The 16,155-nt window shown below is 37.1% G+C and overlaps 1 protein-coding gene across 1 annotated transcript in view; it reads right to left on the bottom strand.

The window, feature by feature from the left end:
- The window catches only part of ANO10 (anoctamin 10), a 223,663-nt gene that overhangs the window by 202,247 nt on the left and 5,261 nt on the right, over positions 1 to 16,155 (bottom strand). Inside the window, exons 2-4 of the mRNA XM_041734366.1 lie at positions 13,812 to 13,964; positions 10,487 to 10,684; positions 8,760 to 8,894 (exon numbers count right to left, since the gene is read on the bottom strand). Of these exons, the coding sequence (XP_041590300.1) occupies positions 8,760 to 8,894; positions 10,487 to 10,684; positions 13,812 to 13,950 (472 nt within the window). The 5' untranslated portion in view covers positions 13,951 to 13,964. The remainder of the gene's footprint in view (positions 1 to 8,759; positions 8,895 to 10,486; positions 10,685 to 13,811; positions 13,965 to 16,155) is intronic.

Here is a 16,155-nt window from a genome sequence, read left to right as displayed (position 1 = left end):
AATTAGGAATAACAGGGAATATATAGTCAAGAATATTGTAATAACTTCCTATGGTGACAGATGGTAACTAGGCTTATAATGGTGATCATTTTATAAAGTATATAAATGTCCAGTCACTATACTGTATACTTGAAATAAGTCATATTATATGTCAACTATATTTTCATTACAAAATAAATAAAACTAAACAACCTAAACCAAGATTCCCTCCTTTAAACATGCTGAATGGCTGAATGATCCGTTGTCACATCCTAGGATTATTATGATTATGGCCATTTAATGATTAGCCAAACAAGCAAAATCAAATTTAAGGGAAATGAGAACTAACCTGGCTTATAGGAAGACCTCTACATTAAATAACGCAATAACAATACTAAGACAGTACTGCTTCTGTCTTTGGCCAGTGGCACATGTTTACTTCAAAAGCAAAAACAAAAGTCTCTCTCATGACTCCTCTCAGTGCCTGTGTGGAGGTCACACTGCCTCCAACCCAGCAAAGGGATGATGAGCACACAGAGTACCCACAGAAAGCAAAGGTCAGCACAATGAAGATGGGGTGCCTCTTTGCCCCCTACAGCTGCCACCATGCCCCAGCACACTCTCCCAGGTCCTACTGGACTCCAGCAGTCACATATGATTGTGTCTCAATAAGGAAAAAAACTGCTCCTAGAAATAACCTGTGTTTTCAAAATACATTTTTATATTCCTGCTTAATATAAAAACTGTCCCTATGTGCCTATATATATATGTACATATATGTGCATGTCTATGTATGTGTATATGTATGTGTATGTATGTATATATATAAATATATATATATAAATGCTGATGTACCCAGTGATAAATATATGCAGAGACAGAAATACAGATACATATATATCTATAGTTTAGTCTTCTTATATACATACATGCCTGCTATATGGTATTCCCCTGAAACTTTATTACTTATAAGGTGGATTAATAATGTTAGAAGACAGATGTATCTGACCACTCTAATCTATCCATGTATAAAGGAAGATATTCAGAAGTAGTTATTACAGTGTCCTAAGAGAATGACAATATTAAAGATGAGATGTACCAAAATCAAAACATGATGATCATGTGACAGACATTTTGAGACAGAGCTTTAACCTAAATAGCACCCCTTATGATACAGTTAATATGTAAGAAATTCTCAACTCCCTTAATTCCTTTTTCTAAAGAAAATATTTCTTTGTGTTACTTCATTAACTATTAGGAATCAACAGGAGAAGGCAGAGTCTGAGGGTTAGTGATCCTTGCTCATAGAGAAAACTCAAGATGAACACAACTAAGACACAGGTAGAGGAGACACACCTTAAGAACTCCACATCGCTCACTGTCTAGTGAAATGAGTGAGAGCCCTGACTGCAAGTTCCCAATACCTCCTAACTACTGGCTCAAGGTCATATTCACCACTACACAAGCTGCCATCTACTTAATGAAAGTTATCAAAACACAACATTATGACAAACAAAATCACAATCATTGTGTGTAAAATCAAATTAAACCTGTAATAGCAGGGAGTGTTTGTCACAAAAGGCCTGGCTAGCTCTCACAATGCTGACTGGGATCACAATGAGCAGGTTACAATCTCTTCTTTAGGTAGCTTTGGGGAAGAGGATATCCAGGGAATGTCTCCCATGAAACATAAAGGCTAAAAGAGGAGGGCGGGGGGCGGGGGGGCACCTGGGAAGCTCAACAGGTTAAGTGTCTGTCCAGCTCAGGTCACGATCTTGGGGTCCTGAAATTGAGCCCAGCATTGGGCTCCCTGTTCAGCAAGGAGCCTGCTTCTTCCTCTCCCTCTGCCCCTCCCCCTGCTTGTGCTCTCTCACACAAATAAATAAATAAAATCTTAAAAAAAATAAAAAAAAAAGAACAAGCTTTTCCACTTATGTTAACTTCATGGAAATCTAAGATTTTAAGTTATTCTGAGTTTTATTAGTTCTATAATTTGCACTCTGAAAATAGTTCACACTTTATAATTATGCATATCTCATATGCATGTCCAATTTTTTTCAGCCAAATATGATGATATAAACACATTGTAGGGATTACATTTTAAAGACATTAAGGAAGAGAATAATGCAGAATTTAAAAATCCAGTCTTGGACACCTGGGTGGCTCAGCAGTTGAACGTCTGCCTTCAGCTCAGGGCGTGATCCCAGGATCTGGGATTGAGTCCCGCATCAGACTCCCTGCATAGAGCCTGCTTCTCCCTCTGCCTGTGTCTCTGCTTCTCTCTCTCATGTCTCTCATGAATAAATAAATAAATCTTTAAAAAAAATAATAATTAATTAAAATAAAATAAAAATCCAGCCTTAACAATGAAAAAAGGATTCTTATCTCAGATGCATAAAAATTTTCAAGTGAGCATGACTGAGATGATTTTATTATTTTTATATGTATTATAAAAAAAAAAAAGAAAGAAAGGGTGGATCACTATATGTAAAATCCTCATCCTACCAACAAGAAAGTTATTTCTATTATGGCTTTATAACACCCAAAAGGGTACCTATATACCCAAGAAAAATCTATGTACAAAATTCCATTCAAGGTTTTTATTCAGTCGAAAATTTCTCTCTGAAGCAGCGGGAGCATTTGGAAAACTGATGCTCCAGATCCCCAGCTGATGGGAACACACACATAGTCTCTGTCCCAGCTGCCACATAGAGTATGTATCTGCGCAGTAACTAGCAGGTGGAAACACAGGCTTCCACCTAAGAATCTGAATACCGTGGATAAACCGGGAAAAATGGGATGCTGACATTAACAACCAAGACAATGCCTCAGTCCGTCTTGTACCCAGATGTGTCTTATTCCCACTAAGAGATTCAGAAAGATTTAAAATTCTGGAAAGGCCCTAAACAAGCACCTGAATATGGAATGTGAACTCCTGGTAATATATAGAGGCAGAAAGACACCTCTGTCCTGTTGTTGCTCATGAGAAAAGTTAAAAACAACAAAGGAAACAAGACAAATAAAGGGGAACACCTATCTTTTTTTTTTTTAATGATAGTCACACACAGAGAGAGAGAGAGAGAGAGAGAGAGAGAGGCAGAGACATAGGCAGAGGGAGAAGCAGGCTCCATGCACCGGGAGCCCGACGTGGGATTTGATCCCAGGTCTCCAGGATCGCGCCCTGGGCCAAAGGCAGGCGCCAAACCGCTGCGCCACCCAGGGATCCCCTATCTTTGATAAAAATAAGAAAAAAACAAACTATAAATCCAAATCACAAACCATGAGAAGAGGCTTTAAAAGTCAGCCCAGGCTAAGCTAAGAGCACTTATGCCTCTGCATAACGGGGCCAAGGAGGAGAGGGCAGGGTTCTCCTGGACACCAAGGAGCAGGGACCACCACCCCACTGCCTGGGTGTAGACAGAAAGGACTCATGGTGGATCTCTGAACCACGTCGGCTAGAAGATAGTGGTTTGGAAAAACAGGGGCTCACTAGAAACTAAGTAATAACTGCAAGCAATTGATATAGAACTATACGGAAATATTACAGGGCAAAGTGAATCAGAAACAAAGGCAGAGAAGAAACACAGCAGGAAATTATAGAACCAGCAATGGAAACCTATGGAATTCTTCATAAATTTCAAGCAATGAAACTAAGTCATCTCTCTGAAGCTAAAACCCAAAGAAGAGCTATGAGAACTGAAGGTAAGAGCTCAGATAAGTTATTTAAGACACCATAAAACTACTACAGATACAAGGTCATAATAAAAGCTACTAGGTAATACTGAACATATAGCCAAGAAAATGGTGGACAAGTCTAAGAAAATTACATAAAACCTTAAAATTATTTCAGAGAATATGTAAAAGCCCACATAACTGGCTTACCTAAAGGCAAAAAGAAAGCAAATACAACCAAGTAAGTCTTAAAAGGTTACTGAAAAAAATTCTTCTGAAATCATGGTAATCCTTAGTCTATACATTGAATGAATGTATGTCAACAAAAACTGTTACAATCTAATCAATATCAAGACATATGCAGATAACAGGAAATGTAGACAATTAAGAATCAGTACCTACATTCATATTTCCTGACACCTTCTAAAAGCCATACAGATCAACAAGGCAAACAAGTAAAAGCATCCATAGCATACACCTACAGCATACCTCAGAGACAGGAGAGTCTGCAAAATCCAATTAATAGGTAAGACACACAATAAAGGGCCAAAAACACATTCTTCTCAAGTGCACATGGGACATTTTACAGGATAAATCAGTCATATGTTAGGCTGCAAATTAAATCTCAACAGATTTACAAAGATCAATTATAAAAAGCATCCTCAGATCACAACAGGATGAAGTTAGAAATCAGTAGCAGAAGAAAAACTGAAGAATTCACAAACATGTGGAAATTAAACAACACATTCTTAAACAACTAATGGATCAAAGAAGACATCAGAACAAAATTTAGGAGACATGGAGAAAGCAGTGCTAAAGGGAGGAGATTTGTGGCCAAGGACCTCCAATGAGCAACCTAACTTTATAATTAAGGAACAAGAAAAAAGAGAACTAAACCGATAGCTAGCAGAAGGAATAAAATAAGAAAGATTAGAGCAGAGAAAAGCAAAATAGAAGAAGAAAGACAATAGAGAAAACTAAAAACAAAACACAACAAAAAACAAACAAAAAAAAACGAAGTTGATTCTTGGAAAAGACCAACAAAACTGACAAATATTTAGCTAGATGAATTAAGAAAAAAAGAGAGGAGACTTAATATAACTAAGATCAGAAACAGAAATGGGGACATTACTACCAATTCCGCAGAAATAAAAAGGATTATAAGAGAGTGCTATTAACAACTGTCCAGCAACAAACTAGATAACCCACACGAAATGAACAAATTCCTAATGCAAAACCTACCATAAATCAGAAGAAACAGAAAATCTGAAGAGGTCTATAATTAGTAAGGTGACTGAATTAGTAAGGAGACTGAAAAAAATCTGACAAAGAAAAACCCTGGACCTGACAACTTCACTGGTGAATTTTACCAAATATTTAAAGAACTAATACCAATCCTTCTCAAGTTTTGCTCCCAGAATTGATGAGGAGCACTGTTAACTCATTCTACAAAGCCAGCATTACCCTGATACAAAGTCAGACAACAACATTACAAGAAGAGAAAACTACAGACACACATCCCTTATGCACAACGATGTAAAAACAATCAAATACTAGCAAACTCAATTTAGCCACACAGTAAAAAGATCAGGCAAGTGGAATTTATTCCTGGAATGCAAAGATAGTACAAAAACCAGCTTATTTTAATATATCATATTAACAGAAAGAAGGGGGAGGAACCACATGATCAACTCGCAGAAAAAGCATTTAATAAAATTCACCACTTTTATGATAAAAACACTCAACAAACTCGGAATAGAAGGAAATTACCTCCATATAATAAAATCCATCTCTGAGAAGCCTTACAGCAAACATCATATTGAATGGTAAAGACTAAAAGCTCTCCCTTTAGATCAGGAATAAGGCAAAGATGCCCATTTTCACCACTTCCATTCAACACAGATTTTGAAGTTCTAGCCCTAACAATTAAGAGATGAAATAGAATGCACCCAAATTAGAAAGGAAAAAGTAAAATTATCTCTGTTGATAAGTGATAATTATCTTTTATGTAGAAAACCCTAAGTTTTCAGCAAAAACACTGTCATAGCTAATAGATGAATTCAGCAAAGCAGCAGGACACAAAATTAATATACAAAAACAAGTTGCATTTCTATATACTGACAATAAACTATCTGAAAAGGTAATTATGGAAACAATCCTATTTATAATAGCATCATAAAGAATAAAATACTTAGAAGTTAAAAACATAAAAGACATACAGTGAAAAGATAAAACAATGATAAATAAGACTAAACACATCACATGTTCACAGGACTTAACACTGTTAAAATGTCAATACTACCCAAAGCAATCTATAGATTCAATGTAATCTCTATCAAATCCCAAAGAGGCCTTTTGCAAAAATAGAAAAACCCCACATAAAATCCACATGGAATTTCATGGGATCTCAACTAGCCAAAACAATCTTGAAAAAGAAGAAAAAAGTTCCTGATTTTAAAACTTACTACAAAGCCAGGGTGCCTGGGTGGCTCAGCTGGTTAAGTGGCTGACTCTGTTTCAGCTTGGATCTCGATCTTACTTACGGTCATGATCTCAGGGTTGTAAGATCGGGCCCCACATTGCACCCCATGCTCAGCATGAAGTCTGCTTGAGATTCTCTCCTCCTGTCCCTCTCTCAGCTTGTGTTCATTCTATCAAATAAATAACTAAAATCTTTTTCAAAAACTACCACAAAGCCACAGCAACCAAAACAATGTGGTACTGGCATAAAGACAGACATCCAGACCAATGTAATAGAACAGAAACAAACCCTCACATATATGGTCAAATGATTTGTGACAAGGATACCAAGGCCATTCAATGGGGAAAGGGCAGTCTTTTTAACAAATGATACTGGGAAAACTGAGTATCCACGTGCAAAAGAATGAAAATGAACTCTAACCAAAAAAAAAAAAAAAAGAAAAGAAAAGAAAAAAAGAAAGAAATTGAACCCTTACCTAACACCAGACAAAAGTTAATCAAAATGGCTTAAAGACCTAAGTATAAGACCCAAAACTATAAAACTCTTAGAAGAAAATATAGAGGAAAAGCTTCATGACATTGGATTTGACTTCACAACATTGGTGATAATTTCTTAGATATAACACCAAAGGTACAGGCATAAAGAAAAAAAAGGTAAGTCAGACTTCATAAAAATTTAAAAATTTCATGTCTCAAAAGGCAGTATCAACAAAGTAAAAAGGCAATCCACAAAAATAGATAAAAAATATCTGCCAATGATATATATAAGGGAATAATATCTAGAATATATAATTTCTAAAAGGCAACAAAACAACCTGATTCAAAAACGAGCAAATGAGTTGAAAAGACATTTCTCCAAAGAAGACATACAAACAGCCAAAAGCACAGGGGAAAAAAAAAAATGTTCCACATCATTCATCATCAGGGAAATGCAAATCAAACTACAACAAGATATCACCTTATACCCATTAGAATGACAACCATCAAAACATCAGAAAATAACAAGTGTTGACAAGGATGTGGAGAGCTCGGAACCCTTGTGCACTGTCGGTAGGGATGGAAAAAGGTACAGCTGCTGTAGAAAACAATACAGAGGTACCTCAAAAAATTATATATAGAAGTACCACATGACCCAACAATTCCACTTCTGGGTATATACCCAAAGAATTGAAAGCAAGGTCTTGAAGGGATATTTGCACATCCATGTTCATAACATTATTCAAAATAGACAAAAGATAGAGGCAACCCATGTGTCCACTGATGGATGAGTAAACAAGCAAAATGTGGTATATGCATATAATTATTCAGCTCCAAATAAGAAAGAAATTCCAACATATACCACAACATAGATGAATTTGTGGACATAATGCTAAGTGGGATAAACCAGCCACAAAGAAAGAAATACTGTATGATTCCACTTATTTGAGATATTTAGAGTAGTCAAAACCACAGTCAGAAAGTAGAAAGGTAGTTGACTGTACTGGGGTCAAGGGGAGAAGAGAAAGTGACTGTTTAATCAATAGAGTTTCAGTTTTATAAGATGAAAGGAGCTATGAAGAGGAATAAAATATTTTAAGATTTTTCAATCTTTAAATTTCATGTTACATGTGCTTTATCACAATAGGAGAGCTAGTTAAGAGATATAACCACCATACAAAATGGGTGATCTATGATTGGACCTTGGTTTGAACAAACCAAGTCTATATATATTTGGTGACAACTAGAAAAATTTGAATATAGACTGAATCTGTCCTCATGAGAGAAAGACTGGAAGGTAGTATTACACTGCCTAGAGAATACAATGGCTCATATGTTTATAGTATATTTGGGCAGCAAAAATGCTCTAAGGCCTTGCCGCCATCTGGGAGGTTCGAGGCAAATGTAGAATTACACACTGCAGTGAGCACTTTCATCTGAAAACTAGTATTGTCATTGAAATAGAATGACACAAAATTACAAAGTTGCAAACTGCTGATATGCATCCAGGTATTATGCCACTTTGTGCCTCTTCCTATACCTTGTTCCCATGTTCTCACTCACTGATGAGAGGGGATGGAAAGTGGGCTCCAGAAAAAGACGACAGCTACCATTTTCATTCCTCCCCAGACTCCCAATACAGTGAGTGTCTGGGCATAAAGTAAACTCTGCTAATCTTAATAGGAGTAATATGTGTATGTATTCACACCCAATTATAAGCTAACTGAATGCTGTGAGACCTCAATAAATAAGTAGTAAGCCATATAGAACAAATATATTTTTAAAAAAGATTTTATTTTTATATTTGAGAGAGAGAGAGAACAAGCAGGGAGGAGGTGCAGAGGCAGAGGGAGAAACAGATCCCCCACTGAGCAGGAACCCAATGCAGGGCTCAATCCCAGGACCCTGGGATCATGACCTGAGCCAAAGTCAGATGCTTAACCAACTGAGCTACCCACACACACCTAGAAAAAATATATTGATCTAAAGGTACAATGTAATGAAGCTCTAAAAGCAAAAAATATGTTCATGAAAAAAATAAATAATTGTAAAGTTCTATGTTTTTTAGTAAGAAAAAAAATAAAGCCTAACTTGCTATCCATGTCTACCAAGAAAAAAATAATTGCATTAGAGTTGATATAATGACTTACATAATGATTTTCCTGGATACAACTTTGCCTGGGGGTAACCAGGGATCATCTTTTCATCTCTGGCTCTAAGATTTTCAAGCTCATGTTTGATAATGAATTGACATTCTGCCATTGTAAGGAAGTCATCATTGTCATCTAAATGAAAGCAAAAATTTACCGTTATTTTCTCAGTAATAGCCAAAATAAGGTTAAGAATACAGAAATGATGGTATAAATAAATAAGGAGTAAGTAAGCAAAGTATAAAACTGCTAAATTAAACAGAACATAAAGCATCTTTGATATGCTATACAAAGAAAAACATTGTTTTGCCTTCACATATTACAATTCTTCGATCATGGTACAATGGTCCCACCTTATCTGCAGTTTTGCTTTCTGGGCAGTTAGTTACCCACATCAATCATGGTCCAGAAGTGGATGATCCTCCTTCTGACCTATCGTCAGGTCAGAGGTAGCCTAACACTATGTTGTAATCCCTCGGTCATTCACCTCCCTTCATCTCATCAGGAGAGCATTGCACCATCTCACTTCATCACAAGAAGAAGGGTGTATACAATAAAAGGCACTTTTAGAGAGAGACCACATTTGCATTAACTTTTATTACAGTAGATTGTCATCATTGTTCTATTTTATTACTGTTGTTGTTAATCTCTTACTGTGCCTCATTTACAAATTAAGCTTTGTCACAGGGATGTGCATATAGGAAAACACTGCATATACAGCATCCAGTACTATTTGCTATTTCAGGCATCCACTGGGAGTCTCTGAATGTATCCCTTACGACTAAGAGGGGGGAGGCTACAATACCAGTTCTTATATAATATAGTAGAAACATCCAAATGGCAGATGCTTGCTTGATCCCATCTAATACCAATGAGCAGAAGGCAACATGGTCTTTAATTCTAACACTATTTTAACTAGGGAATGGAACTGAAGTTTGGCTGTATGACAAATTCTCCTCCTTTAAACTCTCAAGCTCAAGCCATTCCCTTCTGGAGTTGAAAATCCCTCCCATAAATGAGGGAGAAGACAATCTGATAAGAAAACTATTATATTTTGACAAGTGAATCCTCTTAAAATGAGGTGAATTTTACCATTACCATGTATGCACTAAGACATAAAAATCCAGAGTGAGTCTGAAGAAGCCTAATCACAACACATCTTCTCCTAACTCCAAAAGCCCCAGCAGGGACCAATTTAAATTATCTTGAAACCAAACTCCCACTCTGACATCACAGCCATCCTGGCTTTCTCAGTTCTTTCCAGAATCCATTCCTTTCTGGACCCTCTGTGAGACCAGAACAGAACCAGTTACCCTACAGAAAATGGCAATTCTACAACTCTGGACTACTACTGCATTTCTCCTTATAAGATTTTTCTGTATCAAGTTAGTGAATATTTACCATTCTGAGAATTAGAACAGAATTATATGTTATATTGTCATGCTAATTTATGTTCACCCGTTCCAGGGGTTCCCAAAGTAAGGCCCATGGGGCATATTGCATAAGCAAATTTTAGTGGAACGCATCTTCACCCATTTATTTCTTATGGTCTAAGGTTGCTTTTGCTTTACAAGGACAGTATCAAATAACAGCAAGGGAATATATGGCCTGCATAGCCTAAAATAGTTACTATTTGACCCTTAATGTGTTTGCTGACCCCTGATCTACTCATCAAAAACTTATTTTTGACATAAACTGATGCTGATAGAAACAATCTTGGGACTTACCATCATAATCTTTGAAGTTATGTCGGGTTCCATATGTAAAGGCTCTCATAGTGTTATCATTACACTCCTTTACCAAACCCATTGCTTCTGCACCCAGTAATAATGTAATTTTGGAGGCACCAACAAGATATAAGTTCTCATTTTCTAGTGTTTCTTTCTCATATTTATTTAATAGTGGTCTAAATAGCAGCTGGGCACCTTCAAAAACAAAAGGTAAAAGCAATCTTAGAAAAGTTTCAAAAATGAAAACATTCTTTTTTTTTTTTTTTTTTTTTAATTTTATTTATTTATGATAGTCATACAGAGAGAAAGAGAGAGAGGCAGAGACACAGGCAGAGGGAGAAGCAGGCTCCATGCACCGGGAGCCCGATGTGGGATTCGATCCCGGGTCTCCAGGATCGTGCCCTGGGCCAAAGGCAGGCGCCAAACCGCTGCGCCACCCAGGGATCCCAAAAATGAAAACATTCTAAATAAGTATTGTTTCTAGCTTGATATAAGGAAAATGTATTAACAATTCAAATCTATCTTCTAAATAAATAGGAATTACAGGTAAGTTGATATCCTCCAGAAAACTACCTGCTAGCATCCTATATTTCTGCTCAGAAGTCTAATCCTTTAAAAAAAAAAAAAAAAAAGAAGTCTAATCCTTAATGTGTGACCTACTGTGTCTTTCTTTCTTGAAGTTTGTAGTATGTCTCCATTCCCAGGGTTCTGGAACTTTCCGATGACAAGCCATTTTCACCTACAGTGCAGTGGGCCCTTTCCATCTGAAAAGGCCTGGCATCACCCTTGAGGTTTCCTTTGATGATTTCTTCTTCTCCTTTCCCTCTGTCCCCTTTCTAGAACTCTTTTTATTTAAGATGTGTACCTCCTGGCCTAGTCTCTAACTTCCTGACTTTTTCTCTCTCAAAGTTCCTAATTCTGTACCTTTTGCTCTATTTTCTGGGAGGTTTTATCAAGATTATCTTCTATCCCTAATACTGTGTTTTTAAATTTTGCTTTCATACTTCAACTTTATACAAGCTCTGTTTTTCTAAATGAATATTTCACAGTCTCCAGCTCTTGATTTACAGAATGTCTGTCCTGCCCTCTCATAAGTGAAGGAGTTAAGTTTTTAATTCTCTCTTGGTTTTCTTCTTCTGCAGTTTGCTGTTTCTACCTGTTTGTTTAGGTTAAGCTTTGTCTTCCATGTTAGGGACTTTCCTCAGATGTGTGGTGATCTTTTCTTGTTTGTGCGCGTTTAAGAAAGGGGTTCTAGGAGGCTGTACTCAAGTTCTGAAGTTTTAGATGGAGCTCACTGAAGATGGCCTTTAATGCACAGTCCTCTGGCCAGGTTGTTTTCCATGGGCAACTCTCTGATTTCTACACCTATGGTTATTTTGTGTTTGGTTAGACTCCCCAGGAAAGATTATTCAATCTGCTTCCTAGATGATTTGAATCTAGCTGCTAACATTCTAGAAACTAAATTAGGTATGAGATTAGTGGGATGGAGGATAAGGGGAACAATACTCCATTACTCTATTTTCAGTACAGAATCTCTATCACAGAAGCCCCCATGCCAAAATCCAAGCATCTGACCCTTTGCAGAGAAAATTCAGTCTTCTGCTGCAATCGTAGAATACAGGGATCGGGGGAATCTATTTCTTAAATGAATCTCAGTTGATTCTTTTTTTCTTTTTCTTGGTAGCACTTATTTCCACCCCCATAGGCCCCTACAGTCACTAATACCTAAGTCCACAGGAGTATTCTGTGGTGCAAAAGAAACTGCACCTCAGTTTGTACTCCTGCCAGCTTCAGCTTTGATTTGTTCAAGTCTGAGAACTTATTTACCACTCATCCACCTGTTTTCTAGCTTCCAAAATGGTGCTGCTGTTAAATTCTTTCCTTTCTTCTTTGTCAAAGTAGACATCTCTTTTTTAAAGATCCTTTTATTGTCATTTCCATAGAGGTTTGAAAGAGAGTAAAAGTAAACATGAGTGTTAAATCCACTGCCATGGGACGCCTGGGTGGCTTAGCAGTTGAGTGTCTGCCTTTGGCTCAGGGCATGATCCTGGGGTCCTGGGATCAAGTCCCATATCGGGCTCCCTGCATGAAGCCTGCTTCTCCCTCTGCCTGTGTCTCTGCCTCTCTCTCTCTCTCTCTCTCTCTCTCTCTCATGAATAAATAAAATTTTTAAAAAAATAATAAAATAAAATAAATCCACTGCCTTTACCTGAAATATCAGGATACTTTTTTGGAATGCTCTTTCATATTTCCCAGCAGTGTAGAAAGATGCCCACCTCTGCCCCATCCCTGTGTCTCCGTGCCGAAGCCACACAACGAGCAGGGAAGACAATACACTGAAGTCCCTTGCTCTTAGGCATTACGAACGTTCTTCCATCACAAGAATTTTAAAGAAGGGACTCCAACCCAGTGAAACACCTCAGATTTCAATAAGAAGGTATTCCAGTTTTTCAGTCTTCTTTTGGTTCAGTTGTTTGCAAAACATTAAAAATTCCACGTTGATCCAAGGCTTTACTATTTAGAAAGCATTTCAGTTTACAGTAAAAATCTTTACTTAAAAACCTGCCTATTTAAGTTTTATTCAGTGTTTGGAGACTTGGTAAAGTTTTAGGTGAAGGGCAAGTGCAAATCAATTCTTGTTTTGTATAATTTTATGAAGTTTTGGCTCATTTAAAATGTCCTCCACCCTCTCACGAGATCTAGATGCCTGTTTGCCCTTCAGGAGAGGGGTAAGCTTTGGCTTCTATAAAGTCATCCTTTTCCAGCCCAAAAAGTATCACCAAGTGTCACCTCTGTCTTCTCTTTAACCTTCCAACTAGTTTACAAACAATTCATTTTTAAGTAGCATGCACTGCTTTGTAACAGTTCTTTCATTAGGGTTTTTTATTTTGGGGTTTATTTTTGTCCTTTTACTTCACAATTTCCAGGATTTGGCATTCAGTATCCATACACTGACAGTAACATCCCTGCAGGCAGAAGACCATATTAAATTCTCCCTCAACATCATAACTCACATATAAAGAGCACTCAGTAGATACTTGTTTTTTCGTTTGACAAATAGTGACCTACTGTGTCAGGCCAGGTACTAGGCACAGCATTTACAGCTGTGAACAAAATCACTCAGGTTGCTTTTGGTCTAATGTTGACTTAAGGTCTCCTTTCATATCTACATAAATGAAGAGCAAAGAAATGGATATTAATTTTAGAAACATATCAATGAAAAAACTGTAAGATATATTTGAAAATATACTTTTAGTCACTGATCACAACTAAGTCTGAATTATGCTTATTTTTTTTTCTGAATTATGCTTATTTTACTCACCACCATCTTCCTTTTTAGAGACAATTCTGTTTTTCAGCCATTCTTTGGTTTCTTTTTTGACATCCTGAGCCAGTTCTAAGACCACCAAAGGTGTGAAGGAATTCTCACAAGTATCCAAAGCTGGTAAGGTCACTTTCATCTTTCACAAACTTGCTGAAATTAAAATAAAATATAAAGCACATGGGTTACAACAGAAAAGAGAAATATATAGACAAATATATATTTGTATTTTCTCTTAATTACACCTAATTCAGGATTCCAAGGAAAAGGAAAATATCTCATGATCCAGATGTGTTATGTGACAGGCTCACAGCACATGTGTGAGCTAGGCCCAAACAAAGTAAGGCGGAACACCATCCTTTTCTGTAAGCAGCTCAGAACACAGCAGGGGGAACACCCAGATAAAGGGAAGGACAGCAGTGTAAGAGTAACAGAAGTATTTATAAGGGATTTGACACCTGAACGGGATTTAAAAGAATGAATAGGAGTCTGCCGGTGAGACTTGGATGGCATTCTAAATAGAGGAAATAATATTCCCTTACAAAATAATGATGACAAACAGCCAACAGAATCAGAGAGATACAAGTAGATTAGGTAAAGTTGCAGCACTACCTATTAGCTTCCTTCCTAGCTTTTCTTTCTTGAGAATATCATCTTTATCTCTGTTTCCAAGTTTGAAAAATACTCAAGTCAACTTGGACAACCACAAATGGTATTAAACTAAGGCCTAATGGCCTCCCTCTAAAATGTTTTTCATGCGAATGTCTCTAACCCATTGATTCGCAGCAGGGACAATTTCTAGACTTTAGACAATCTTATTCTAAGCTTGTACTTGATTTAAGTTTTAATGACTCCAAAGTACAAGTGCCAATCAATTCCTGGGAACAATCACAAAAGGAGTGCACAACACCACAGAACACCTTTCCATTCTTAAGGATGAACTATGATCTTGCAACAAGCTGATCTAATAGAACAGTGTAATCTGGTGTACAGTAATACACTTTTGTTTTTCTCCCATAGAACATAGTTTTCGGGCAACATAGGTATTATAAATCAATGCTGAGTTCACCTTATAGCACAAATGCTTCAGGAACGCTATTATAAAATACCAGCCAAATCAAAAGTCAGCATGCTACACTTTATGAAAGTAACCAGATCAAAACAGGACTCAGTACTCCCCTTCAAACAGCTAAAATAATGTGGTCAGGAATTATATGGAATGAAAGAATAAAACATACCAATTAAAGCTATGGGAACTCAGAACACTTACTATGCAAAAGTTTTCAATCAAGAAAAGGGAGAAAACCATGTTCTACACAAATCAATGATGGAAGAATAAAGACAGTATAGGATAAGAACAGTAAGACCAGAGCAAGGAGGGCCACATTTTGTGAGCTGTTGACTATTTAAGGTACAGTTCACATCTGCTCCAATGGCCAGAAAGGAGTCACTATAAGTTTCTGAGCAGAGGATTAACTACGTGTCAGAGCAATATGAACCTCAACAGGTAAATTTAGGGGGCAAGACTGTGTTTTTCATCTTTCAACTCCTCTGAACTTTAAAATTTTTTCATAACAAAAAGTTGGGGAAAATGGTTAATCTGCCAGAAGACTACAGAGGCTTAGGCATCACCAACTTTTAACTGGAAATATCAAATACAATGAACGTTTATGTAGTAAATGTTTTGTGCCATGCTGTGACAGAGTCTGAAAGTACAAAAGTAAGGTCTCCATCTTGCTTCTGGGGAGCTCTCAGTCCTACAGCAGAAGCAAATGTGCACCAAATCATTCTAACACAAGGCCTGAGCACCATAGTCATAAACAGGTGAGGTGGGGCAGCGGGAGGGAGAGATTAACTTTCCTGGAAGGGAGGCTGAGAACCAGACACCCTTCAACTTGGAAAAGGTATATGCAGATAACTCTAAGGTTTCTGACCTGGGATGTGGGAAAGAGTAAATAAAGAGGCAAGTTGGAAAGAATGGCACAATCAGGGTTCAGGGCACAATCAAGATTTCAGCAGGTACATGTGGACATGCATCAAAGATGTCAGTTTTCTGCCATTTATGCACTGCCTAATGTCGTAATAAAAGGCCTGCCTTATTCATAATTACCAGGTCATAAAATAATCTTTTAAAGACACCAAATGCAGGTTTCAGTTCTATACACGTATATGAGCACCAGCTACAAATTCGTAATAAATTATTTGCTCACTGATTTATTCTCATTTGAGATACTACATGCCCTTCATTACTTGAGACAACCTTAACAAGATTTCTAATATATTACAAAGTGTCACTATCTCTGATATCCAAAGAGTTCCTACAAACTCTTGGGAATATCATCTT

Source organism: Vulpes lagopus, chromosome 19 (assembly GCF_018345385.1).
Source record: "Vulpes lagopus strain Blue_001 chromosome 19, ASM1834538v1, whole genome shotgun sequence".
Lineage (NCBI taxonomy): Eukaryota > Metazoa > Chordata > Mammalia > Carnivora > Canidae > Vulpes > Vulpes lagopus.
This window is presented reverse-complemented; position numbering and strand designations above follow the sequence as displayed.